Source organism: Staurois parvus, unplaced genomic scaffold (genome assembly GCF_062004578.1).
Source record: "Staurois parvus isolate SC_StPar_1 unplaced genomic scaffold, SC_StPar_1.0 ptg000365l, whole genome shotgun sequence".
Lineage (NCBI taxonomy): Eukaryota > Metazoa > Chordata > Amphibia > Anura > Ranidae > Staurois > Staurois parvus.
This window is the reverse complement of record NW_028318161.1, coordinates 1092562-1119147: the sequence shown is the minus strand read 5'-3', so window position 1 is coordinate 1119147 and position 26586 is coordinate 1092562. Positions and strand designations below refer to the sequence as shown.

General features: G+C 39.8%; 1 protein-coding gene across 1 annotated transcript in view; it reads right to left on the bottom strand.

The window, feature by feature from the left end:
* Nucleotides 1-12181: 12181 nt before the first annotated feature.
* The window catches only part of MTMR8 (myotubularin related protein 8), an 83162-nt gene continuing 68757 nt past the window's right edge, over nucleotides 12182-26586 (bottom strand). The window contains exon 14 of the mRNA XM_089685186.1: nucleotides 12182-25339. Within this exon, the coding sequence (XP_089541312.1) occupies nucleotides 25010-25339 (330 nt within the window). The 3' untranslated portion in view covers nucleotides 12182-25009. The remainder of the gene's footprint in view (nucleotides 25340-26586) is intronic.

The following is a 26586-nucleotide window of genomic DNA, read 5'->3' as shown; positions in this document are numbered from 1 at the left end:
GTATATCCCTGTGCAGGTACACATGACAATGCACGGGTGTATGTACTGATATACGCTGTGTGAATGGGGCCCAAGTGCAGATAATTTTTTAAAAACCAGCTGAAGGCACAAAACTTACAGTCAGTGGGATGTGTCCCTTGTGCTGAAACCTCTTCTGTTATGTGAAGTTTTCTTCCATCCATACATCCCCCAAAGCTGTAATATTTCAGTGCAGCGGGGGTTAATGCAACTAAGAAGCTGTCAAAGGCTCTCAACAAGAGTGCCCATCTACGCCCACCCATTCTGCACAGCACTGCCATTCAAAGAAGCCATAGTACAGCTTCGATGAATGGAAAGCGCACAAAGAATGGAGGATGGGTCGATGATTGAAAGGTCCACCCCCTGTAGTATGGCTTAGTTGAATGGTGGAATAAGTAGGCATAGCCGGGCACTTTTGACGATAGCCTGTCACATCCGCTTGGTTCTATGAACCCTTACCACACTGTAAGATTACAGCGGGGGGGGAGTTAGGGGCATGAAGAGAGGAAGATTTCACATAAAAGATGTGCATACCTCCCAACTTTTTGAGATGTGAAGGAAGGACACCTATAAGCAAATGTATGTAGGCATAGGACACACCCTCTTAAAAGACAATTATACAACATAGATTAGTTAAACCCACAAACACTATTCCTTTATGCTGGCTTTTGAAGTGTATAAATGCAACAATTTAAAAATTGGATGAAAGGTTTAGCACTGTGCAACACTTTTTGAAAGATACATAGTTCATTTTCTATACAGCTATCTAGATCAGACCAAAATGAGGGACAAATGAGGAGGAAAGAGGGACAAAACAGGGACAGTTGGGAGGCATGGCATTAGCACTAAGCTTTAAAGTGATTGTAAACCTCAAATATGAAAAATGAACAAAGTACATCCCACTATAGTGTGTACTAACCTAAATCCAAAGCACCCACTGTGGTTCTTCTCTGATCTTGCCTCCCTCTGCTATCTACATGACTCACTCCTAACAGATTAAGCTGAGATCACAGCCTCCCGGGAGACAGCTCACCCACCCCTCCTCCAACACACAGAAGATAACGTATACCCTCAGCTCTATGTTTCTCTACGCCTGTAAAGGAAGGGATGTGTCACTTTCCTCCAACCAGCTTTCAGAATACAATCAGCTCTGTGCTTTAGCTCTGCAGTGTATGTGATGTCAGATCCCTTCGCTTTCTGCTGCTGAGAAATAGCTTTTCATATGTATGTTGTAGAAGGCTGGACAGGTTTATGGCTACAGATAAACAGGTACAATTTATGTAGAAATATTTATTTAATCTCTGTATTAAGAGATTATGTAAGCTTCACTTCACTGGGTATATGTAAAGGTTTACAACCACTTTAAGCTTTGAAAATGAAAGCTAGATGCCGATTGGTTGCCAGACACAGCTGCTGTAGATTCTATCTGCTCCAGTTTTGAGAGATTCCCCTCAATGTGTGACACTATCACCCTGCATATAAAATTGACACTATACTGTATAAAACTCACAGCAAGTGCAAAGAGGCATTGGGGGACATTATTAAAACTGGAGCACTCAGAATCTGGTGCAGATCTGGATGATAGCCAATCAGCTTCCAACTTCAGGTTGTTGAATTAGTCTTTGACAAAATCTAGAAGCTGATTGCTTTCTATGCAGAGCTGGCACAGATTTTGCACGCTCAAGTTTTAGCAAATAACCCCCACTGCCTCTTGTATTTTTGATCATTACTCTTACTTTTTCTTTCTTCTCAGTTTTGAGAGTTTGCCAAGTTTAGCCTATAGCCATTTGGTGCAACAGGACAAATTCTTCAGAACCAGCATCGTGCCTGTACAAAGACCAGTCATCACATTGCAGAAAGTGATTTTCTCTATTTGATTCTTCATGCGTTTGTCATTTTCTGTTAGTTCTGCACCAAACAGTTTTCACCCAACCGCAAATAAAATATTGACACAGACACATGTATATGACATAATTCCTTCTTAACTTGTGAATACTTATATAAAAATAAAAAAACTTATTTCTAAAAAAAAACAGCTTTGAATAATAAAAACCTAATAAAACTCTTAGGGTCCTTTCACACGGGCATTCTGTATGTCCGTTTTTCATCTGTCTGTTTACGGATGAAAAACGGACAATCATCTATTTCTATGGACCAATGGATGATCTTCTGTTTACATCTGTTAATGTCCACAGGCGTTAACTTTCGCTTTTTTGAACGGAAGAAAACCCCTATTTTCTTCCATAAAAAACCAAGAACAGACGAAAAAAACGGATGTAAACTGACATACGGCCCATTTTTGCATTTTGCTTTTGCATGGGTAAAGGATGTAAAAAAAAACGGATGAGAAACTGATCATTTTTTTTCTTTGAAAAATTGTGACTGAACTGATGAAAAACATGGAACATGGAAAAAAATTGTTCTGGAGGTGGCCGTTGGTGGCAAGGAACACCTGTGTGTGAGGAATTACAGTTGGTCTCTGCCCCAGAGCTACCATCGTGTCTAGGTAGTGGACACAGGCAGCCAAATATTCTGGATGGGAGCTTAGGATTGGCTGCTTAAGGCTACTTTCACACCGATCCGCCGCAGAAACGCATAGGTGTTTTGACTTCGCTTTTGCCGCGCTGAGAGTTTTTTAAAGGACATGTGACTTAAAAACTGCACCAAAAAAACGCTTCTCAGAGACTTTTTTTAGGTGTTTTCCATTGATTTCAATGGGAAGAGGCGTTTGTTTTTTTTTTTTAACTCACCAAACATGCCCTAAAGATGCAGCATGCAGGCGTTTTTACACCACATCACAAGTGCAACAGCTCAGTGTGAAAACATAGATATACTGTACATTCACATACATAGGTACCTCCACCACCAAACCAAAATTGTCAAATGTCAAAGAAGAGCAAGGGAGGAGGCTTTAAAGTGGAAATTTTCTTCTTTTGGGTGGAGCTCTGCTTTAAAGACATGTAAATATGTTAAGGCGATGATGTGCTTTATATTTGTTGCAGGAAAACTCCATAAGGTAGGTGATACCCTGATAAGTGAAAATTAATGTGTTAAAATAGATTTGCATACAAAATGTACTAATACGGACCTTTTTTTCTGCCCATGTGGGACGTGGATATCAGCAGGTATGTTGGCATTGGAGGGATGAGTTCTAATTCATGTAGTGTTGTTATACTGTGTGGCTATCTGTCAAGGAATTTATACTCTTCTTTTGTAGGTACATCCCTTTAACCACATACGTTTTTCGTTATGTTTTATCTTAATCTCAAACTGTAGAAAAATTAGACAGAAGATGGAGCTGGGATGAAGCCAAACCTTATGTACCAGTGTCCGACAGAAAAACTCAGATCCATACTTTATGCCGTCATGGGCAAAAATATTGGCACCCCTGCATTTCTGTCAGATAATGCACCACTTCACTCAATTGTTGCAATTACAAATGTTTAGGAATTCTCATGTTTATTTCTTTTGTTTGTATTAGTATGGCACAAAAAGGTGGAGAAACAAAAAGCCAAATCTGACACATTCCGCGAACATGCAAAACCTCAAAAATGGACTGGACAAAATTATTGGCACCTTCTCAAAATTGTAAGAAATAATTGCATTCCAAGTTTGTGATGCTCTTGTAATTTTTAATTAAACTCACCTGTATCAATCAACAGTTGCTGGCAATATAGAAGTCACCAATAAACAACCAATAAAAATGGTGATAAATTTACACAACCTTTCTGTTGCTTGTCTCTGTGTGCCACATGAAGCATGGAAAAGAAAAATAGTAGCAAATAATTGTCTGAGGATTTGAGAACAGAAATTGTGGAAAAGCATGGACAATCTCAAGGTTACAAGGCCATCTCCAGAGATGTTCCTTAATGTTCCTGTGTTCACCGTGCAAAACACTGTCAAGAAGTTTACAGCCCTTGGCACTATAGCTAATGTCCCTGGACATGGACGAAAGAGAAAAAATGATTAAAGATTGCAACAAAGGATTGTTTGAATGGTGGCTAAACAACTTTGATCATCTTCTAGACAAATTCAAGCTGACCTTCAGACACAGGGTACTACTGTTTCAGCTCTCACTACACATTGCCATCTGAATGAAAAGGGATGCTATGGTAGAAGACCCAGGAGAACCCCACTACTGACACAAACATAAAAAAAGCTAGATTGGAGTTTGACAACACTTACCTGACCTGAGGAAGCCAAAATTCTTTTGGGAGAAGGTGCTGTGGACAGAAAACAAAATTACAGCTTTTTGGTAAAGCCCACCATTCTACTGTTTTCAGAAAAATAAATGAGGCCTTTAAAGAAAAGAATACAGTGCCTACAGTCAAACATGGTGGAGGTTCACTGATGTTTTTGGGTTGCTTTGCTGGTTCAGGCACTGGATGTCTTGTCCATGTGCATGGCATTATGAAATCTGAAGACTACCAAAGAAATCTAGGGTGCAATGTAGGGCCCATAGTCAGAAAGTTGGGTCTCCATCAGAGGTTATGGGTCTTATAGCAGGACAATGACCCAAAGCACATGTCAAAAAGCACCCAGAAATGGTTTCAGACAAAGTGCTGGAGAGTACTGAATTGGCCAGCAATGAGTCCAGATCTCAATCCCATAGAGCACCTGTGTAGAGATCTCAAAACAGCAGTTGGGAAAAGGAACCCTTACAATCTGAGAGACCTGGAGCAGTTGGCAAAAGAAGAGAGGTTCAAAATTCCATTAATGAGGTTTAAGAAACTCATTCATGGTTACAGGAAGTTATTAAATTTCAGTTATTTTTTTTTCCAAGGGGTGTGCTACTAAATATTAAATTAAGGGTGCCAATAATTTTGTCCAGTCCCTTTTTGGGGTTTTGCGCAGAATGTGTCAGATTTGGCTTTTTGGTTCTACACTTTGTGTCATACCAATACAAAAAAAAAAAAAAGAAATAAACACGAGGATGACTAAACATTTGTAATTGCAACAATTTTCTGGGCGAAGTGGTGCATTATGTGACTGAAACGCAAGGGTAACAATTTTTTTGACCATGACTGTGTATAGCACTTTTGTTGACCAGTTTTGTGTGGGTGAACTTCAAGGACCTGAATGGAGCCCTAAACTCAACCCTAATGAAATAATTTAGATCGAGGGTGCTCATCCTTTTAAAGAGCAAGAACCACTGAAGTGATTTGGTAACCAATCGTGGGTCACAATGAAATGAAACCATTCAGAATTTCAAATTTTTTTTGAATAGCATTATAAACATTTTCCTCTTGCAGCTGCTGAATGCTGCCGGGAGGGAGAAGAGGCTTTCAGTGGTTGCAGGAGGAAAATGGAGAGGATCGGTTCCTGTATATGTCACCCCTGCTGCCCCCTCATGTCCTAGTGTAAAACAGAATGTGACAGGGAGGTCACATGGGTCCCCTGGAGCAGGGTCACCATTGCGACCCCAGACGCTGCCCCAGTGATTCGGGAGTGTGGTAAAAGCACATGTGAACTATGGGTTTTACTGCCCCTCCCCCTTCAAACCACAAATGTAAATTACCTTGGTATCTCTCCACCTGGGACAGGAGCCAGTGCTACAGAGGAAGCATAGGCCTATGCAGCTCTGTAGCCGCTTGTTTCTTCCACTGCTGGTGCTGGCTCCATGCACTCTGATGCTCTGGGATGGCAAGTTGGCAACCCACAATCTGCATGAGGTTGCGGGCCACATCAGAGGGCTCCATAGGCCATGGGTTGAACACCCCTGATTGTGATTGCTGAGTGCAATATAGGTCTTCTCATCCAACATCATTACTAAGCTACATACAGTAAATACTCCTAAATGGCCAGAAATTCCAACAGAGCAACTACAAAATCTTATGGAGAGCCTTCCCAGAAGACAATAGACTGTATAGCTACAAAACAGGGTGCCAACAACAATCGTTTTGGTTTGCAATGGATTGCCAAGAAGGTTGTAGTGCAAGATACAGACTGTACTCTCATTTTGTTTAGATATATGAAAAAATGAATGCATCAAACAATGACAGTAAACGTGCAAAATGATTGGGCACCTAATGCTTTTCCAGATATAGCTCAAACAAAACAGGTCACTAACAAAATGTAATTACAAGAGTTGGAAGGTGATTAGTTGGGGTCATGGTGTGCCATTGCCCATTCATTCCCCAAGAGGGAAGGTGTAGATGCAGCAAGAAAGCAAGCATGTGACTGAATGTGATGAATGGGTTGTGGAGGGGGAAGTGTTGGGTGTTGTACAAGGTGCTTGACTTGTGTGGGATAAGCGACTGAGTTGTACGGATATGTGGTTATGCAAGTTGTGTGTAGTGGTAAGGTGGGCTACAAGGGAATGAAGACGTATGCATCCAGAGGGTGGGTCGGGAGTGTTGAGCATGGTGGTGGTGTGGACTCAATGAGGAAATGGGTCACAAGGTACTATACTGCATTGCTGAGATTGCAATGCATACTAACACATAACCTTGAAAGGGCCCAGATTTTTCCCCTCAGGATTACAACAGCTTTAAGCTTTACATTGAGTAAATAATTTACATGTATGCAAAAAAAAATGATAGACAGCAGATCTAGCCAGCTTTGCACAATGCAAATCAGGAATGCTCACTACATAGCAACACATTCTGGCAATTACACAAAGGATCTCATGTATGCAAACTGAATAACTGGCAGTTCTACGCAGCATTTTGCATATGAGGAATGCTGACTGCTAGCACAAATGTCTGCCAGGTTCCCAAAGGATCATATGTCAGCAAATGCAATGATAAACAGTGTTACTAGGAGATTTCCATATGCAACCCAGGAATACTGCCAACTATGAAGGGATGTCATTAGGTACTGCAGTGTCAGTTCCTAAATTCAATAAAGCTGCTGCACCACTCTTCTGGCGTTATAGCGCTTGTTAATGGATTGCGCCTAATTCAGCAAACATATGCAACAGTTTTTATTCCGACAGCGACCAGTGTGCCATATTCAGGTCGTTCTAATTTGCACCACTTTTACATTGTGACAACAACTGCACCAAGTTCTAAATAAAATACTGACAGTTTGTATCTTGCCAGAGTGGAGCAGATTAAGACCAACTATCTTTTGGCATACAGAGAGGCGTCAGAATGTACTCAACTCTCTAGTCTAGATTGCCATGAATATAAATCTGTATGCTTATAAAATAAAAACAAAATAACGTGGAATTAAAGTGGTTCTAAAACGCAGATTTTTTTTAACTTAGTGCATTCAGGTAAAAAAACCTTCTGGGTGCAGCTCCCCCCAGAGCCCCCCTTATACTTACCTGAGCTCCATCGTGATCCAGTGATGTGCATAAGGGCAGCAAGCAGCTCTCTGGGTCTCTCTCTACTCACTGACTCATGTCATTCACAGCCAGTGATCCAATGAGGAAAGAATGGTGGGCGAGGCCGAGTCCCACTCTGTGTGTGAATGGACAGTTCACATTCACAGGAGCATGCCTCAGGAGAGAGCCTGCTTGAGTGTCTCCATAGCAAAAGGCTTGCTACTGGGGCACTCGGCAGGGGGGAGGAGACAAGACAGGGAACCTAAAAAGAAGAGGATTGGGGCTGCTCTGTGCAAATCCATTGCACAGAGCAGGTAAGTATAACATGGTTTGTTTTTTTTTTTGGTTTTTTTTTTTTTAACAACCTCAAGAATCACTTTAACTAGTTAGGCATTAGAGCAATTTTTTCACTTTTAGCACACATGTAAAATCATCATTTTTGGCCATAAAATTACTTAAACCCCCAGAACATTATATATTTTCTGAAACTAAAAACAGTGTTGAATAAATAGATGACAGTTGCAATTTTTTATGCCACACATTTTTTGCGCAACGGTTTGCCAAACGCTAATTTTCAGGGAAAAATATAATAAAGTGAATTTTAGTGCAAACACAGTATAATACCTAATTTTTTGTAAAATATTAAAGATGAAGTTGCGTTGAGTAAATAGATTGTGTGCCCCTGTGATATCACAAAAAGCTACAGTACCCAAAAAACTTCATGGGTGATGCTTTAAAAGCCTTTACAGCTCATCAGTTTAGAGTTACCTAGGAGCTCTTGTGCGAGAAGTATTGCTGTCAATGTGACATTTGCAGCAATACCCCACATGTATTACAACCCTGGTTTGCATACACGTTTACACACCCTGACTGCGCATTTGGGGGGAGTGTTCAGGACAATGGGGGTTATGCTTAATTTTTTAAAATGCATTTTATAATTATTTTTTTAACTTTTCATTTTATTTCTTTATTTTTTTTTACTTTATTACTATCACAAGTGGGTTAATAAACTCTTATGTGATAGCATTGGGCAGGTGATAGGACATTAGGGTTCTAAAAGACCTCAGTGTCTCCCCTGCCCTCTGATGCATGTAAAAGAGCAATTTGCCCAGTTTACGTGTCCCGTCTGTACGGGCAAGGAAATGGTGGATCTGAAACCGGCAGTGCCGAAATCATCTCAAATTAGCCTCAAAACCTGTTTACTGATTACGTGTTCGGTTTTAACCACTTGCCCTCAAGATGATTTACCCCCCTTCCTGACCAGGCCATTTTTTGTTTTACGACGCTGCATTACTTTTACTGACAATTGCACGGTCATGCAACGCTGCACCCAAACTAAATTTATGTCCTTTTTTTCCCCACAAATTGAGCTTTCTTACTGTGGTATTTGCTCGTCTGTGCGGTTTTTTAATTTTTTGCACTATAAAAAAAACTAAATACTTTTTGCTATTAAACATGTCCTGTGATAAAATTAAAAAAAAAAAAAAAATTTTGTCATAAATTTATGCCAAAATTTATTCTGTTACATCTCTTTGCTAGCAAAGAAAAAATCCCAATACGTGTAAATGAATTGGTTTACATGAAAGTTATAGCGTTTACAAATGGCGGAATATATACTGGGATTTTTTTTATTTTTACTGGTAATGGCGGTGATCAGCGACTTATAGCGGGACTGTGCACAGCCATCCAAAGCAGTGTCCACAAGCTGACAGTGAAGAACTGAATTGTTTCCATACAGTTCTCCCCGTGAATCACTGGGCGCTGGCGAGTAAGCACTTGAATGGCAGCGCAGGTCGGGTGCACGCACGCCCCCTACCCGGAGATGCGAAATCACGTGATTTTGCGCACTCGTGCCGCCCTGTAGCAGTATATCTTACCTACTTTACCTGTTTACCAACACATAACAGAGCTCTCTGCTGTGCGGAATGTGGACGCAGGAGGCCACTGCCACCCATCAGCAGAAATAGCACTCGGGTGGGAAAGTTTTAGCTTAGGAGTTCAGGGGGTTAAGGAGGGAAGGCTGAGAGGTTAAAGAAAGATAAATATGTCCTTTAAATGCAGCACAACTATCCGTGGATCTACCATACAGCTGGTAATTAGGTTATGTGCTTAACTCTACAAAAAGATAAGGTTTCCAGATATAAAGAATAAAAAAAAATTCATATTAAATCCTAATCTACAACTTCAATTCCTATACATTTGGGATGCTATGTGTAAAATCTACATAAACCAGAATGCAATGATTTGCAAATCTCATAAATCCATATTTTATTCACAATAGAAAACAAATGTTTAAACACATCAATTTCAAAATTGCCTTATTTTTTCTTAAAATGGTACATTTTCTCGATTTAAACATTTGATATGTTTTTATGTAGATTTTACACAGTGTCCCAACTTGTTTGGAATTGGGGTTGTAATGAGGCCAGCCATATGCTGTATATCTTAACATATCTAAATAAATCAGTTGTAATAATGTAACTGCCATGCATACCAGATATACGGTGTATAGCTGGTCCTTCTCTCTCAGGATTTAATACATCTTATACACTATGTAATATCTACAGTTGATCCTACATTTCATTTTGGATAAAGTAAGGGAGGGTTATAACTCCTTTCAGGGTTTCTTATTTGCCATCCGTGTCCCGTTGGGGAGATTTATCACTTCCGGTCACTTAGCCATATAAGGAAGTGAGAGAAAATCCCATCAAAGTGAATCCCAGTAATCATTTCCTCTCTATTAATGTTCTGTCTACACAAAATTTGTGATTTTATTTTACTTTCGATGATAATAGTAAAATGAAACAAACGGAGAGGGTAAATCCCCTTAATGGGGACACAGCAATAAAAGTGACAGGTGTTCTAATACATCTCCACACTGTCCAAAAATTAGAAATGTTTACCTTTTGTCTCACTTTAATAATCTATTGTTTAACACCCTATTATGAAGCACTACATGATGACTTGCATGGACAGTTAGGTCCATTTATATTTGGACACAGGCACAATTTTAGTTTTTTTTCCAGGTATTTACAAAAATATATTCAAGCTATAGTTCTAGAATTGATATGGGCACACTCTCAGGTTTAAGTTGAGGGTATGTACATCCAAATCGGAGGAAGGGTTTGGGAATTACAGCTCTTAAGAGTAGCCATCCCCCTTTTTTCAAGGGACCAAAAGTAATTGGACAATTGAAGCAAAAGCTGTTTCATGGCCAGGTGTGGGCTACTCCGTTATTTCTTCATCAATTAAGCAGGTAAAAGGTCTGGTTTTGTTTGATTTGCATTTGGAATCTATTGCTGTGAACCTACATCATGCGTCCAAAGGAGCTGCCCATGCAAGTGAAAAAGGTCACTGTAAGGCTTCAAAAACTAAACCAATCCATCAGAGAGATAGCAGCAACATTAGGAGTGGCCAAGTCAACAGTCTGGTACATTCTGAGGAAATAAGAACGCACTGGCGAGCTCAGCAACATAAAAAGGCATGGACGTCCATGGAAGACAACAGTGGTGGATGATCGCAGGATCCTCTCTATGGTAAAGAAAAACCCATTCACAACATCCAGACAAGTGAAGGACACTCTCCAGGAGGTGGGCGTATCATTGTCAAAGTCTACAATCAAGAGAAGACTTCACGTGAAGAAAAAACAAAGGGTTTATCACAAGGTGCAAACCAATCATAAGCCTAAAGAATAGAAAAGGCAGATTAGACTTTGCCAAAAAAAACATCTAAAAAAGCCAGACCAGTTCTGGAAAAGCATTCCTTCAATGGATGAAACTAACAATCTGTACCAGAATGACGGGAAGAAAAAAGTGTGGAGAAGGCTTGGAACAGCTCATGATCCAAAGCATACAACGTCATCTGTAAAACATGGTGGAGGCAATGTGATGGCATGGGCATGCATGGCTTCCAGAGGCACCGGGTCATTGGTGTTTATTGATGATGTGACAGAAGACAGAAGCAGCCGGATGAATTCTGCAGTGTTTAGAGATATACTGTCAGCCCAGATTCAGCCAAATGCAGCAAAGTTGATTTAACGGCGCTTCACAGTACAGATGGACAATGATCCAAAACACACTGCAAAAGCAACCCAGGAGCTTTTAGAGGAAAATAAGGGGAATACTCTGCAATGGCCGAGTCAATCATCTGATCTCAACCCAATTGAGCATGCATTTCACTTGCTGAAGGCAAAACTAAAGGCAGAAAGACCCACAAAGAACTGAAGACAGCTGCAGTTAGAGCCTGGCAAAGCATCAGAAAGGAGGAAACCTAGTCTTTGGTAATGTCCATGGGTTTCAGACTTCAGGCAGTCATTTCCAGTAAAGGATTCTCAACAAAATATTAAAAATGAACATTTTATTTATGATTATATTAATTTGTCCAGTTACATTTGAGCCCCTGAAAATGTAGGAACGGTGTATAAAAATGGTTGCAGTTCCTAAAATTTGTACTCAATATTTATGTTCAACCCCTTGAATTAAAGCTGAAAGTCTGCACTTCAAATTCATTTGGATTTTTTTCGTTTTAAATTTATTCTGGTTGCATACAGAGCCAAAAGTATGAAAATTGTACCCGTGTCCAAATATATATGGACCTAACTATATATAAAAGATATTGAACATATACATTCCATTAATTTGACATCTATATTTCTCAAAGCAAATAAAGTTTGACTCCCAGCCAGGGGCGGACTGACCATTTGGAAACTCGGGCACTGCCCGAGGGCCCGGGGTCAGTAGGGGGCCCCATGAGATGCCCCTGGTACCTTTTTCATAGGCTTTGTTGAGTTTGGGCAAGGACACAGGGGCCCCATGATCCCCTATTGCCCGGGGGCCCAGTGAGTTGTCAGTCCGCCCCTGCTCCCAGCAAAGCAAAAAGTAAGAAACAACAAACTTTTAAAGTGGCAAAAAAATTATTTAATTTCTTTAAGAAAAACAACATGTAACATTTCAACATTAATGCATTTTAGATTTGCTAACAGTGCAGATTCAGAGCAGTGCAACATCAAGGTGTACAGATATTGGTACATAGAATGTCCAATGTGGGTTAGAAGAGATGATATTTATTATATGACAGTATTGTACAAGTTCAGTTCTATAGATATAGAATGCACATAAATTATTTTATCCCTAATGCATCTTGCTTGAGGTGATAAAATAAAAAAAGTATCATGGACAGTACTCAATTGTTTCTATCCCTAATGCAAAAAAGTTCCATGCACAAGCTTACTAAACTAAAAAAACTTACATTATGACAGATGGCATTAGCACTCAACATTGCTTTCTGCTTAAACTGCAACCCGAGGTAAGGCCCTAAAGTTCTCTACTGCGCGCCAAGAAATTATTCCCCAGTAGCACCTGCCAAATGCAACTCATTTAACTGAATGGGGCTGCGCCTTAACCACTCTACAGTGTGGTAGTGTGGATTTTTAGGGGTTAAAACAGGCGGGGAGGAGGGAACTTATCATTGAAATGAGTGCTAGCCTGAAAGAGAATCCAGAGTTTCCAGATGTAAGAGAACTGGTGCATGTAGCACATCTGGAGCATCGGCAAGGTGTATTTGGTGTCATTCAGAATGAAAATGTAATGGGCATTACCTTTCATTGAGCATTTGCATGAATAGGCCCTAAGGGACACCTCAGCTCTATTTGCTGCACCGCTCTCAATGTAGCTGAGCAGCACTCCGATACCCAGGCTCATAGGGTTAATGGCATCCTATGGCTAGCTGTTCCACAGCATGCCTGGCTGTTTTACTTAAAGTGTTACTAAACCCCGGACCCTGCATTCGCTATAGCTGGTCTCCTACAGTACACAGAACATGGAAATGAAATGATTTTAGTAAACAGACACTGCTAAATACCTTTTCTCATCAGCAGTATATAGCAGTCTTATGACTTCTATCAGTGTCCAGCTGAGCGCTGGTTAACCTTGTAGGAGTTTTCATTCTGCTGACTGTCCTATGAAGCTGCATAACTCTTGACCCTGTCTGGACAGTGCTGATTGGCCCTGTCCTGATCACATGCACTCCTAAGGCTTTGTACTATCAGCAGATTGATTGGAGACAGTAGAAGGGGAGGATCAGAGAAGACAGGATCAAGCAGTCTTTTTACACAATGCAGAGGATTAACCCCTTAGGTTCCACAGTGAGTATACCAAACATGCTTTACTGCATATACACATTTTACTGTTGTGGGTTTAGTAACACTTTAATGCAGTGAAAGGGAACTCAGTAAGATCAGGTCCTATTCAGAAGCTTTACAGTGCACTCGGTAAAACAGCGAAGCATAGGAGGGATTTATGAAAGTTGTGATAGATTTCCAGGAGTTACAGCACACTCTTTGTGCCATGTTTTATTAGTTTCCTCTATTCATTCTTCCTGTGCTAGAAATATAATGAATGGGACAGCAGTACAGAACACATGATCATCAGCGCTTCAAATGTTTTTTTAAATCTTTTTATTATAGTTCCTGTCAGGCTTTTATTGCTCCAGAAAGACTTATTTAACCCTAATTCACCTTTGAGTGTTTTTCAGCTTGTTTCACTACATCTGACATCTGCTCAACATGCAGAATCCCATTCTTATAGTCCTTGTTCATACATTCTAGGCCCTAAAAATACATGATATTTTCTTGAGTGCAGTCAAGCATTTTCGGACCCATAGACTTCAAGGGGAACACCTGTAAATGTGAAATAAGTGCATTTTTGTGTCTGAAGACCTGTCCTCCCCTTATCCAGGCCAGAAAACAAACATCTTAAGCCTAATACTTCTACAAAAATGAATGCACAAATCTTGTAAAGCCTGAAAACACATTTCAGAATCACCAGGAATGTGCTCTGCTTGGGTGTGAATGTAGGCTTAGGAGGTGCTGGGATTTCAATATTTGTTCAAAGCATCAAAACGCAAGGAAGTTTTACAAGAAGCTCACTGGCTCTGGTAAAGCAGCTCTCATAAAAAACAGATTTCCTTCGATGAGTGCCGGAAAGCAATTCAAAGTATCCTTTTACAAGAAAAGGCGCCAAACCAAAAAAGTCCAAGGTGATTTTAATCATAATCGATTACAAAAAAAATGCCAATGAATTTGGGGGCCACAACACACTACATTCCTCAGGGGTACAATGCAGACATGAAACAATGATACAAAAATGCATATCCATGCAACTATTCATATAAAACCAAATAATTGAAAAAAAAAACAAAAAAAAAAAACTAATAAATACTTTAAAGTGTTACTAAGCTCGGAACCCTGCATTCACTATATCTGGTCTCCCACAGTACATGGAAATGCAATTATTTTAGTAAATATAAGCTGCTAAATACCTTTTCTATCAGCAGTTAGAGCAGTCTTGTGACTTCTATCAGTGTCCAGCAGAGCACGGGTTAAAGCTTGTAGGAGTTTTCATTCTCCCCTGATTGTCCTATGAAGCTGCATAACCCCCTACCCTCTTGTGTGGATAGCAATTATTGGCCCTGTGCTGATCATATGCACTCTCCAGAGCAAAACCCCCCAAAATACTCTCTAGCAATACACACCAAACTGAGCATGTGCAGCTTGCCCCAAGGCTCTGTTCTATCAGCAGATGGACTGGCGGCAGTAGAAGGGAAGGATCAGAGAAGACAGGATCAAACATCCATTTGTGTGGAGGATTAACCCATTCCACAGTGAGCATAACAAGCATGCTTTACTGCGTATACAGAATAATTTTACTGTTGTTAAAGTGTTACTAAACCCACAGCAAGTTGTGGTGAAATAAATTAGTACATCAAAAAAGTATATAAAATAAAAAACAAAATTACCTAATAAAACATACACACACTTATTTTGAGGACTGTCACCTAATAAGCTGTATATATATTTTTATTATAGTCTTACTAATATGCCGCTCAGAAAATGAACAGAACAAGACTTTAGTAAGTGGAGGCAAGAACAACTAAATAATACATACTGTAAATAGATAATTCCGCACACCAGCTAAAAAAAAAAAAAACATTCTAAAGCTGCAAACAATAAGCAACTCCTAGAATGTTTCTGTGTATGTACTGCACAGCACATACATATTAAAATAACAGAATCTGTATATATTTACCAAATTATCATAATTAGGAGGAAAAACAACTGGAAAACAGCTACACATCCATTACAATGTTTTGGACCCAACTGAAATATTTATATCACTTGACTATGGCTTCAACTGATATACACTGAGAATGGCAGAAACAGCACTTTCTAAGGAACGCTCACATTCTTTTTTTGAATCACATTTTTTATATACAGACACATTTCTGATACAATTATTTATTTAGAAGCATTTGAATACATGTACAGCTGTCTCAGCCTTTTTTTTTTTTTCAACCAAACTATTTCAATTGTAACCACAGTAGATTGGTGTGACTGATAAAAATAATTCCGTTGTTTCCAATACTGTTTTCCAGCCATGTTTTTCCCCCGAATGGCGATACATACAGTATGTAGCTGTGATTTAGTTGTTCAGGACAATTTCATGTTAAATATTGTTATTTTTCATGTCTGACTTATAACCCTGATGAAATAGTTTTGTTGCCCCCCAAAACATATAGGATGTTTTATGCGATTGAATTACAAATAATTAAAAACACTTTGGATTTTTTTAAAATCTTTTGGTTTGGCCCGCTTTTCTGTACACTCACAATGTGAGGTTTGTAATGCTGTTGCTGTCCTCAGGGGGATTCACCCTCTCTGTTTGTGTTGGTGACCATCCTTCTCTGGTACAAAAAGTATGAAGAAATCCAAACTTTTGAATCATCACTGAAACAAGAGGTGAGGAAAATCTTCCAAAGGAGACACCTGTTTCAGTAACAAATGTCTGTGAAATTATTTTTCTTGGTTTGTACAGCTTTCCTTTTATTTACTGCTGTACGTTTTTAGTGAAGGAACGTAAAGTAAATGACGCAAGATCTTTCAGATGGGGCACAATGAAGAAAGAGAGAAAAAAAAAAAAGAAACTACGCAGGAGCAACAACATCCCCTGCTGGCCAATGAAGAGGCCACAAACAATGTGACTCAGAGAAGATGCAGGTTCCAGCGAGGGACCGTTGGACACATTAATATTCACCCTTTAGTTCCGCTTTAACCGTTTTCTAAAAGTTACATTCAAGGCATGCCATGAATAACTGTCACACTCAGGGGCGGACTGACAACTCATGGGGCCCCTGTGCCCTTGCCCAAACTCAAAAAAGCCTATGAAAAAGGTACCAGGGGCATCTCATGGGCCCCCTACTGAGCCCGGGCCCTCGGGCGGTGCCCGAGTTTCCAAATGGTCAGTCTGCCCCTGGTCACACTTGCTTGTGCTCTCAACTGAACTGTTAAGCCTTCAATGACTGGTGTCATAACTGATCACATGGCAAATGGGGATCAAACAGAAGCTAAGATGTCAACTTCCTTGGCAGTAAAGGAGAAGAGTGTTTAGTTCCACTTGAAAGATAAAAGGCAAGATGTTTTTTAGTTTTGGATAGAATGGAGAGGGTTTAGAACACCTTTCTATTTTTTTATTGCGGTCTGTGCCCCTGAGCTTCGCCCTCTCCGTTTTGTTTTTGCCAGTAAAAATGTTTATTTTGGTGTTACACATATTACAGGTCAAGATCAATAGAATACATTGGACTAACGTGGAAAGGCACTGCTGTAGTAACATATTAATAAACATTGAAGAAGATATACAATCCGATCTTCATTTTCACCACATTACATTCGTACTATCCAAGGCAAACGGGGAATACAGGGAAATAGGTGAAAGAGGGAGCAGGGGCGCATAAAAAAGGAAAAGGGGGTGTGGGGGAGTAAAACGGGAGGCAGAAACCAAGTATATGCATTATTCAGCTTATAGAAACATATCCTAGTCAAACTTTCTCAGTTATGAATAGCATACGTTGACTTGTATAGTGGGAGAACCACATGAATAGCCGCCTTCCACTCCTCCACAGTGGGAGGCTGAGAGACCTTCCATTTTATTAGGAAAGTTCACTAAGCATTGAATGATGAATAAAATATAAATAACATAACAGGAGTTTATCATATTATCAGTCATACCCAATAAGAGAATGAGTGGATCTTGAGTAATCGATAGGCCACACACAAAGTTGATGGTGGATACTACTTTGTTTCAAAAAGCCTGTATGCGGGGGCAGGTCCACAGCATGTGAATAAGAGTACCGACTTCAGTAACACACTGCTGACAAGCATTAGAGGTGTTTAGATATATGTAGGACAGCCTCTTCCGGGTGTAGTAGAGGTGTTTAGATATATGCAGGACAGCCTCTTCCGGGTGTAGTAGAAGTGTTTAGATATATATGCAGGACAGCCTCTTCAGGGTGTAGTAGAGGTGTTTAGATATATGCAGGACAGCCTCTTCAGGGTGTAGTAGAGGTGTTTAGATATATGTAGGACAGCCTCTTCAGGGTGTAGTAGAGGTGTTTAGATATATGCAGGACAGCCTCTTCAGGGTGTAGTAGAGGTGTTTAGATATATGTAGGACAGCCTCTTCAGGGTGTAGTAGAGGTGTTTAGATATATGCAGGACAGCCTCTTCAGGGTATAGTAGAGGTGTTTAGATATATGCAGGACAGCCTCTGCTGGGTGCAATAGACTGCAAACGTTTAAGCTGAATATACCTGTCCTCAACTAATTTCATATCCTTCAAAAAATGGTGTAAACATTCAGACCAGTCCTCAGTGAGCGAAGAGAAATCCACACGCCATCTTTGTCAGTCCTATCTAACCTGGATCTGTGGGCAGTATTGAGTTATGAGTAAATGGACGATAGAGGTTTATCTAAGTACTCCATCATCAGAAGCTTTTCCAGTAAGTGGAAGGTTAGGTTAACCCTCTGGTAAAATTCTGTATTAACTGTGATTTCAAGTTGGAAGTATTGGAAAAGCATAAGATTGGGTAAATGGAAAGCAGCCTTCAAAGATTGGAAACTAAGGAGACTTCTCCGTGAGGCAATGTGTCGTAAAAGGGTAATGCCATATCTAGCCCAGATCTGAGGTTCAGGTATCATGCGAAGGTGAGGTAGGTTGGGATTCCAGCACAGTGGAATGTGGGAGAGTATACTCCAGACTTGCATCCAAACCCTCAGGGCAGAGTGCATAGGAGTTGTAATAGTCGACCAATGGCACCAAAAGAGGTACATTACTCAGCTCCATGTATGAGCCTAGTAGACCAGCCTCCAATGTAACTGCTGCGCTGCCAAGTGGTCGGGTAAACCACCAATATACCGTCACTATGACTGCCACCCAGTAATATTTCACAAAGTTGGGAAAAACCAGTCCACCTAGTGTAAGAGGGTGTTGCTAAACTATTTTAGCTACTCTAGGCATCTGTCTTGCCCAAATAAACGAAGTCGCAGCGCTGTCAATTTTTCTAAAAATGGACTGGGGCTATTCATTCTGTCTTGCCTGTAGCTACACTTTAAAGTTAGAATGCTTTATATGAAAAAAATAAAAGGCCTCAAATGCATAAGAAATTGTGGTACTGAAAGCACTGCACACAATCTAGGCAACAGTCACATATTCATGCATTAAATTATGACACAAAGGTCCCCATTCTTACTTAAATGGGTACCATCCAAGTTCATGGACTAAAAATACTGCTCAGAAAAATACAAATGCAGTCTGAAGTGAACTAGCCTGAAGGTTATATACAAAATTATGATACAAATACACTTCCAGCACCCATGCCAAAGTTCTGTGTGGTCCAGCAATAGGGCCGGTTCATAACACAATTTCTGCATTCCAGATACATTTCCGTATGTGCTTTTTCTATTCGTTCTGGTGCATTTTTCATGTGTTACAAAACGTTTGTCCCCACTTTTTTTCCTTCATCTTAATTCAGGACATGTGCATTCCAGTGCATTTTGCAGCACTTTTATGCATTTTGCCATGTTCCATACAGAAAAAAATGTAGCATGCTCTGCTTTAGACTACACTGGAATGCACTGTACTGGTGTGAACTAGGACCATTGAAATGCATGGAAAACACTGGTCATGAGTTTTTGATGCAGATTAAAAGTGCACTTGATTTTATCTCGTGTGAAGCAGCCCTCAGACTTTACTAAGCTGGAGTCTAAAGGAGCTAATAGAGCAGGTAGTAAGTGCTGTGACAGCAATGCAGATGAAGACAATCTGTATGCCTCGCTTGACAAAGGGGGCAGGGTCCCTGAAACGCATAGAAGCCCACATTTGGCATCACCCTTCTGATCTGACAGCTAGCTACAGTTACTTGTGGCTGTAGGCGCCATCAGCTTTACCCACTCTCCCTTTGCTATTGCCAGATTTTCTACATACCCGGCTGCTGCATGATTGTCCCGGACTTTATGTACTCTGTCTGATGATCCATCCAGGCTGGATTTTGTGTTTTACATGTAAGTGTGCTATGCAACCTATTTTCCACTAACACCCTGTTTATGCCTCCAAGTAAAGAAAAACAACTGTTGATGTCCCACAAATATAGTGGGTTGTCACATTCCTGCTTGAACTGACAACACAGTGTCTTTTGCGCTCTAAAAATGTAAGCAGGCCATAAACCTTAACATCTCTCCCCATAGGCTGAACAAAAGAAGTCACTTGATTTCCCCCCATACGCACTAAATGGGACGAATTAATCTAGTGATAACTATTGTATCCTGACAACCAGCACCAATGGGTATCAGAATAATCACGCAGTGCCACAATCTGAGTAGATGCAGGTGCTGTTTGGCTGAAGATTTTCTGTCAGGCTCCTGCAGCTTAAAAACCCAGGTGGTGCTGACAGGGCCTCGCATGGAACGAATTTCGAACCCCTAATGAATAAAATTCAATCTGTATATGGTAAGATCTTATGAATTACAAAGGACACAGGCCTCTCCTCGCCATAACCCCCTCATTGTACACAGGAGGTTATCAGCTCACAAGATTTCTGGCAGAATCAACAGGTATTTTTTGCATTTATCAAACAGATAAAACAAAACACCTTTACTGGTATATTTAGCAGGCCAAAAGAGAAACAAATAAGATGAATTAATTGTTAGGATTTATAAACACTTTAGGACACAGAAGTAATTTAAAGTGAGTCTATAGTCTTTTATCCAGGGATTTTTTCAGCGGGGACACCGTTCCGGGACCACCAACACTGAATGGGGTGCTTGGGTTTGCTAGAGGGTCTACTGATGCCGGCTGCTGGGGGATCTATTGTCACTGGGTGATCATGTGTTGCTGGGGAGGTCTATTGTTGCTGTGGGGGATCTTTTTTTGCTGGAATGATCTCATGTTGCTAGGGGGCCAATTGTTGCTGGGAGGGATCTATTGTTAAATGAGGGGTCTCTTGCTGCTGTCTGCTGGAGGGTCTATAGATGCTGGCTGCTGGTAGGCCTACTGTATTGTTACAGTGGGGGTCTATTGTTCGGGGGGGGTTATTTTGATGCTGGTGGTCTATTACTGCTGAGGGAGGGGATCTATTGTTGCTGGAAGGGGGAGGCTACTGTTCCTGGCTGAAGAGCATGCCAGGACTGGAGGTGGGTAAAGGGACAGAGATAAGGGGTGACTCAGAAGCGGAGAGTACCCTGCACCTATTCTCTGAGAAGAAAAGCCCTGCTTTTAACTATTGCAAAAATGGAATATTTGGGACAGACATATGCCACAAAGAATATGCTTACATCAGAGCAAAACTCTATTTTGGTCCACTTAAACTAATTATTACGAAGGCAAGGTCAGGACCAAATTTGTTAAAACTCACCTGTCAACTGAACCAAACAGGTCCTGCTGTACTTCTCTTTCAGGTCAGGTGTCTCTGACCCACGAGTCATACCATCATTCCAGTCTTCACTGAAAAAAATGTCGGAGGGCCTTCATGGTCTTCATCTAACTAATTTTAATTAGATTCCATTAGATTCAGTAGAAACTAATAATACATTCCAGAAAATCCTAATTTAATTTTACGCAAGAAAACACTATGTTACCAGAAAATTGTCACCTCGATAAAGGAGGCCTCCATGTCCCCCTGAACAGATGTTAAATAATATTCTTCTACAAGCAAAACTTATCAAGGTCTGGCTTTTCCTTACTTTGCTACCTACAGTACCACGATTGGCCATATACCCAAGTGAAACACAGGACTCTTAAAAAAAAGGTATGTTCATGAAAAAATACTAAATGTGATGGGGTTTTAGTTTCAAGCAAGTCTGGATAAAGCAGTCAGGTAGCTAGCATGGCAAAACATTAAAGCGAATCTTAACTTCCTTTGAAACTTAACCTTAAGCCCTCCACTTAAGGAACCAGGTCCATGGGTAGATAGATAAGGGGTATAATGATAACGATTTGATTGCTTACAGTATGGAAAGCGTCTCCTTTAAACTGTCTTTTGCTATTCAAATTGATCACCTTCATCCAGTGGCTACTTGAGATTGCCTACAGGCTTCTACATTGGGCTGCCCCTCCCAATTCTACATTATTTTAGTACAACAGGAACCCATATGACATACAAAACAATTTTTATTATATAAAAAACCCTTTCATTTAAGAGCACATATTGATAAGCATCTACCTAACCATTACATTCACATTTTTTATTATGCTGAGCAATAAAACGTCTGTACAGTTCTATAAAATAAGACATTGATATCTGACAACCAGAGTTTATTTACTGCCTCTTCTAGCAAGAGGTGTTCTGAACAGACAAACTATAGTATGCATATATTTTATATGTAAGGAATCCAATACAGTTAAGACTTAGATATTTCCTCTGATAAGATTATGTATATACAAAGTAGTCAGTTTTGATTCATAACAGTCTACTATAACCTTTGCAAAAATGCCAGCATGGGGGAAAGTTTCTGTAACTGGAAAATAGAATGTGACTAACACATAGCATGTAGTTAAGCCTTGTTTTCCTTTTACAGGAATTTAACAGTGAAAATGCAGAGATAGAGCATATTTATTAAAGTGGTGCAAAATACAGTGACAATGTGACACTGTAGAAGCCTATATAGCCCATCAGATTTTAGCTGGCTGAAATCAGCTGAGTGAAGTAGAATGCCTGGTCAGGTGATATGGGTGAAAGCAAGGTGCACATTACGCTATGCCTCGGCTAACCTCACACAAGAGTTTTTCATGTCTGCATTTTCTACATTGAAAAAGCTCTGCTGCTGACAAAAAATAAAAACATAGAACTACATGCTATTTGTATGATTGTATGCAATATGAACTTCTAAACTGGGGGTACAACGATATACACCTTTTTAAGATATTTGCATCTCAGCTATTTAAATTACCTCATGACTAGCATTAAAAGCACCCATGTGATCCATGTGAGCAGTAATGCATGCCATTCATTGGTCTTCAAATATCTACAAAGATTAGCAATTTACCCCTTGGCAGTAGATTGTTCTGTGTACAAGTAGCAAAATCTCATATCACATTTGTGTCAGATCTGATATTACGAGAAAATCAACCTGTCAAATCCACAACTGCACTTGTAATTTCAGGTCAGATCCTGGATTATTTCCCTTTAACCATGTACACTCCGCAATTCTTGATAAACAGAGAACATCCCTTCTTTCAAAAGATATAAAAATATCCATGGAAGCTGCCATTTTCTTTTCTTTTGAAGGCTCTCGTGACCACCTACAAATTAAGATAAATGGTTGCTAGGAACGAACATTAGAAAAAATACTGTACAGAACTTATAAAAATGTATAAATATGTATATTGTAACATTTCCCTTTTAATAATCAATATCTTCTATGCAACTTTACATATTTTGCTGTTGAAGCATGATCAGGGAGTCAGCTGAAGCATGGGCAGGGATTTGCAGCTTCCTTAGAAGCCAACAGCAGTTCATGTTTTCCATGCTTTCAGTTAGGAGCGTATTCTCTAAATACGGTCTCTACAAACTATACTATTTCACTCTTGATTCTTTTTTGAGCACTGGAAAAGCATACCTGCTAACAGTCCCTGAGGACTGGTGTAGAAATGTATTGCATGGTGTTTCTCACTTCCTAGTCCTCAAATACGATCAACTAGCTAGGTCCCAATGATTTTTGGGGCTCTGCTTAGATGTTTTAATCACTCTAATTTGACCATGACTTTAATTCCAGAATTATCTACTTCTCATAGGTATTGTTCATTTACAGAAATGCTTTATAAAAGCTGAAGCAAACAGAACTGCCTCTCCCCAGCAACCAGCAAAACAGAAGTGGTCACCTTTCCAGTTCATACTGTACTGGGTGCTAGAGACAACAAATACACTTAACTATAACAGAAACCCTGTGTTTTAGGGAGAGAATTGTTGAGGTTCGGATTTTAACAGATGACTCCACCTAGAGAAAAAAGATCATAATATAGGTGTCCTTTTCTCACTAGTGGATTCCCAAGTTATTAGTTTGTTCTAGATAATGTAGAATCCATCAGAGGAAAGGACATCAACTGTAGGCTTAGTGTTCTCTGCATCCTTTACACTGGGAATTCTGTAGCTCCCCAAAAGATAACAAAAGCCAACATGTGCTTCACGTGGCGAGCAACTACACATACAGACATATTACTCTTAGGTGGGGTTGGCCTTTAAGGATAAAACAGTGAATACCCTTCACTGTACCAGTCCATATCTGCAGTGTCTAACATTGTAATAATCTAAACAAAGGGAAACCATAAATATCTAAATATTCAAAATAATGTGCAGATATCTAAAAAATGGCATTCAAACTCTTAACACCAAATAAAAGTGCAGTCATACATGTTAATTGAAATATCCTTCTTGGCAGGTTTTCAGAAAGTGTACATCTACCCTTTGGATGAGTTCCCAATTTCCTTTGCCCATTTTGGATGAGTAAAACATCATCCACTTGATCATGGAATATTTAAATAAATACTGCAAAACACAGGTAAAGTTAAAATACCTCTCATTGTAAAAACAAAGGTTAAGGACATTTATTGAATATTTTAATGTCAAAAGTGAGCACTTATAACTAAAGGCATATTTTTCTCTTTTAGTTTTGGATAGAGTGGATCTAGATTAGAACACTTGTTAGGTTTTTATTGTAGTCTGTGCCCTCATTTGGGAGATTCACACTCTCTATTTGTCCTGTTAATAGTAATCCTCGAAAGTGAGAGTAAAATAAAATCCCAAATTTTGGTTTGTCCCCAGAACAGTAATAGCGGTGAAATCTCCCATTAGGGACACTAGTTCTGGTGACCGGGGGGGGGGCAATCAATTTGCAGGGACCTCCTCTCATGTCATGTGACAGGAAGTGAAGGGAAATCTTCCCAATGGGACACAGGTGGCAAAAAAAAAACTGACAAGGCTTAAATCTCTCCCTTACATTCTCCAAAACAAAAGCAAAAAGTATTACCTATAGTTCTACTTTAAGCAGCGTTCTCTGCTGTTGGAAAGATGGTGATATTCCATCTTAGCTTGATCAGCAGCTATACACTGCTAGGTAATAACTATGGTATGTAGCATTTTATTGGCATTAATTTACCTGTCACCTAGCGCCTGTCCATGACGTAACTTACCCATAATTCCAATCAACATACCACATTCATTTAAGGATTCAAATACTGTTCCCGTAAATTCAGAATAATTTGGCCAGAAGAATAAAAAATGATCCTTGTGAACAGTGAACTGCTTACAGAAATATGGCAGCTGGACATTCAGCAAAGCTTATGAAATATTAGCTTTAAGCAGTCATTCTCACTTTTCCAAAAATAAAAAGTTTTGTTCTTTACATCTCTTCTGATAAGTGCGGTGATGCAGTAGCACTGGCGGTCCCACTGGTTTCATTACAAGACCGAACGTGGTTTTCAGATGAACTCCTGTCCTGTGAGTCTACAAGGCTACAGATGTTGTTTCCATGCTGCTCCTCTATCATTTCATTTTTCTTACATACAATATTGTCACAGTTTGCCACTGAACCATTAGAGAGATGAGATACTGGGTGCCCTTCACCACCATCCAGGAGATCAGCAGCTAGGTCTTCTATTCCCAATGCAGGGTCAAAGTGCTTTGGTGTTGTGAATGGGTCTTGAAGGGGGCTGCCTTGCTTAAGGAGTTTCTAGTAAAACAATTCAACAATAAATAAAACATTTGACATAATTATAATACTACTTCTTAAACTGATAATAATCGTAAAACCAAATAATTATGACATTTTCAATAACTCTCTCTGTATATATATATATATATTGTAACTTAGACTTATTAAGAAAACATACTGCAGAACATGTGCAAAAAAAGTTCAACAGCTCAGATACTAATTTATTACTCGTAATTATATAGTGCCCACAATTTACACGGCAATTTACATATTGTAAATTCACACCAGTCCCTGCCCTGAATGATGTTACAACTTTTCCTTCTCCATATGCTATTTTTTCTATTCAGGCTTCAAGCCACAAGCTGAACAATCTTTGTAGTGTGAAGGTCTACAGAACCGGGTTTGTAACTATTATAGAAGAAGGATACAGGATGTCAATTAGTATTTTTGTTTCTCTGATAGTTTCACATTAAAATTCAGATTGAAATTTTTTTGTATTACAGGTACTTGTATAGCGCCGTCAATTTACGCAGCGCTTTACATATATATTGTACATTCACAGCAGTCCCTAACCCTAAAGGGGCGTACAATCTAAGGTAAATATCAGAATAATAGGAATGAGCATTAACTTAGATGATTAAGAGATAAATCAGGTTTGTTTAGTTGAATGCAAATTTCAGTCACTCTTGCTCATTGTATCCCCAAGCATGCACAGCAATGTCTGTGAATATCCCCACGCATGTGCAGTGTCCTCCCATTCCTGCTGCTCCCACCATTCGCATTTGCTTCAATCAATATGGTGGTGAGATCCCGTGCACGCGGCGTAGCGACCAATCTGTACTGTCTCTACCGTGCATATGTGGGATCTTGCTGCCATATTTTGTGGTCAGATATATGACACACATTAGCAGTAGTGCAGTAGACCAATCACTATTGTGCATGAGCAGGATCCTGCCATCATAATTATCACAAACTGGTGGTGGGGGTGTAGCATACCATCCCAAAGCTTTCTGTCACTACCACACGTGTGTGATCTCACCACCACTTTGATACCAAACATGCATTTTATGTTTGGAGCATGCAGAGTGGAAAAAGGGGGGCATGCACACATAGTAACAGAAGTGGTGATAGGACAAGAGAGATGGAGGTCAGCATAGAAATGAATAGTCAGCAGCACAGCAGAGTGAGAGGTGAAGACAGCAAGAGACGTGTACAAGGTGTAGAGGGAAAAAGGGACAGAAGTACAGAAAGGCAGTTAGTCATAG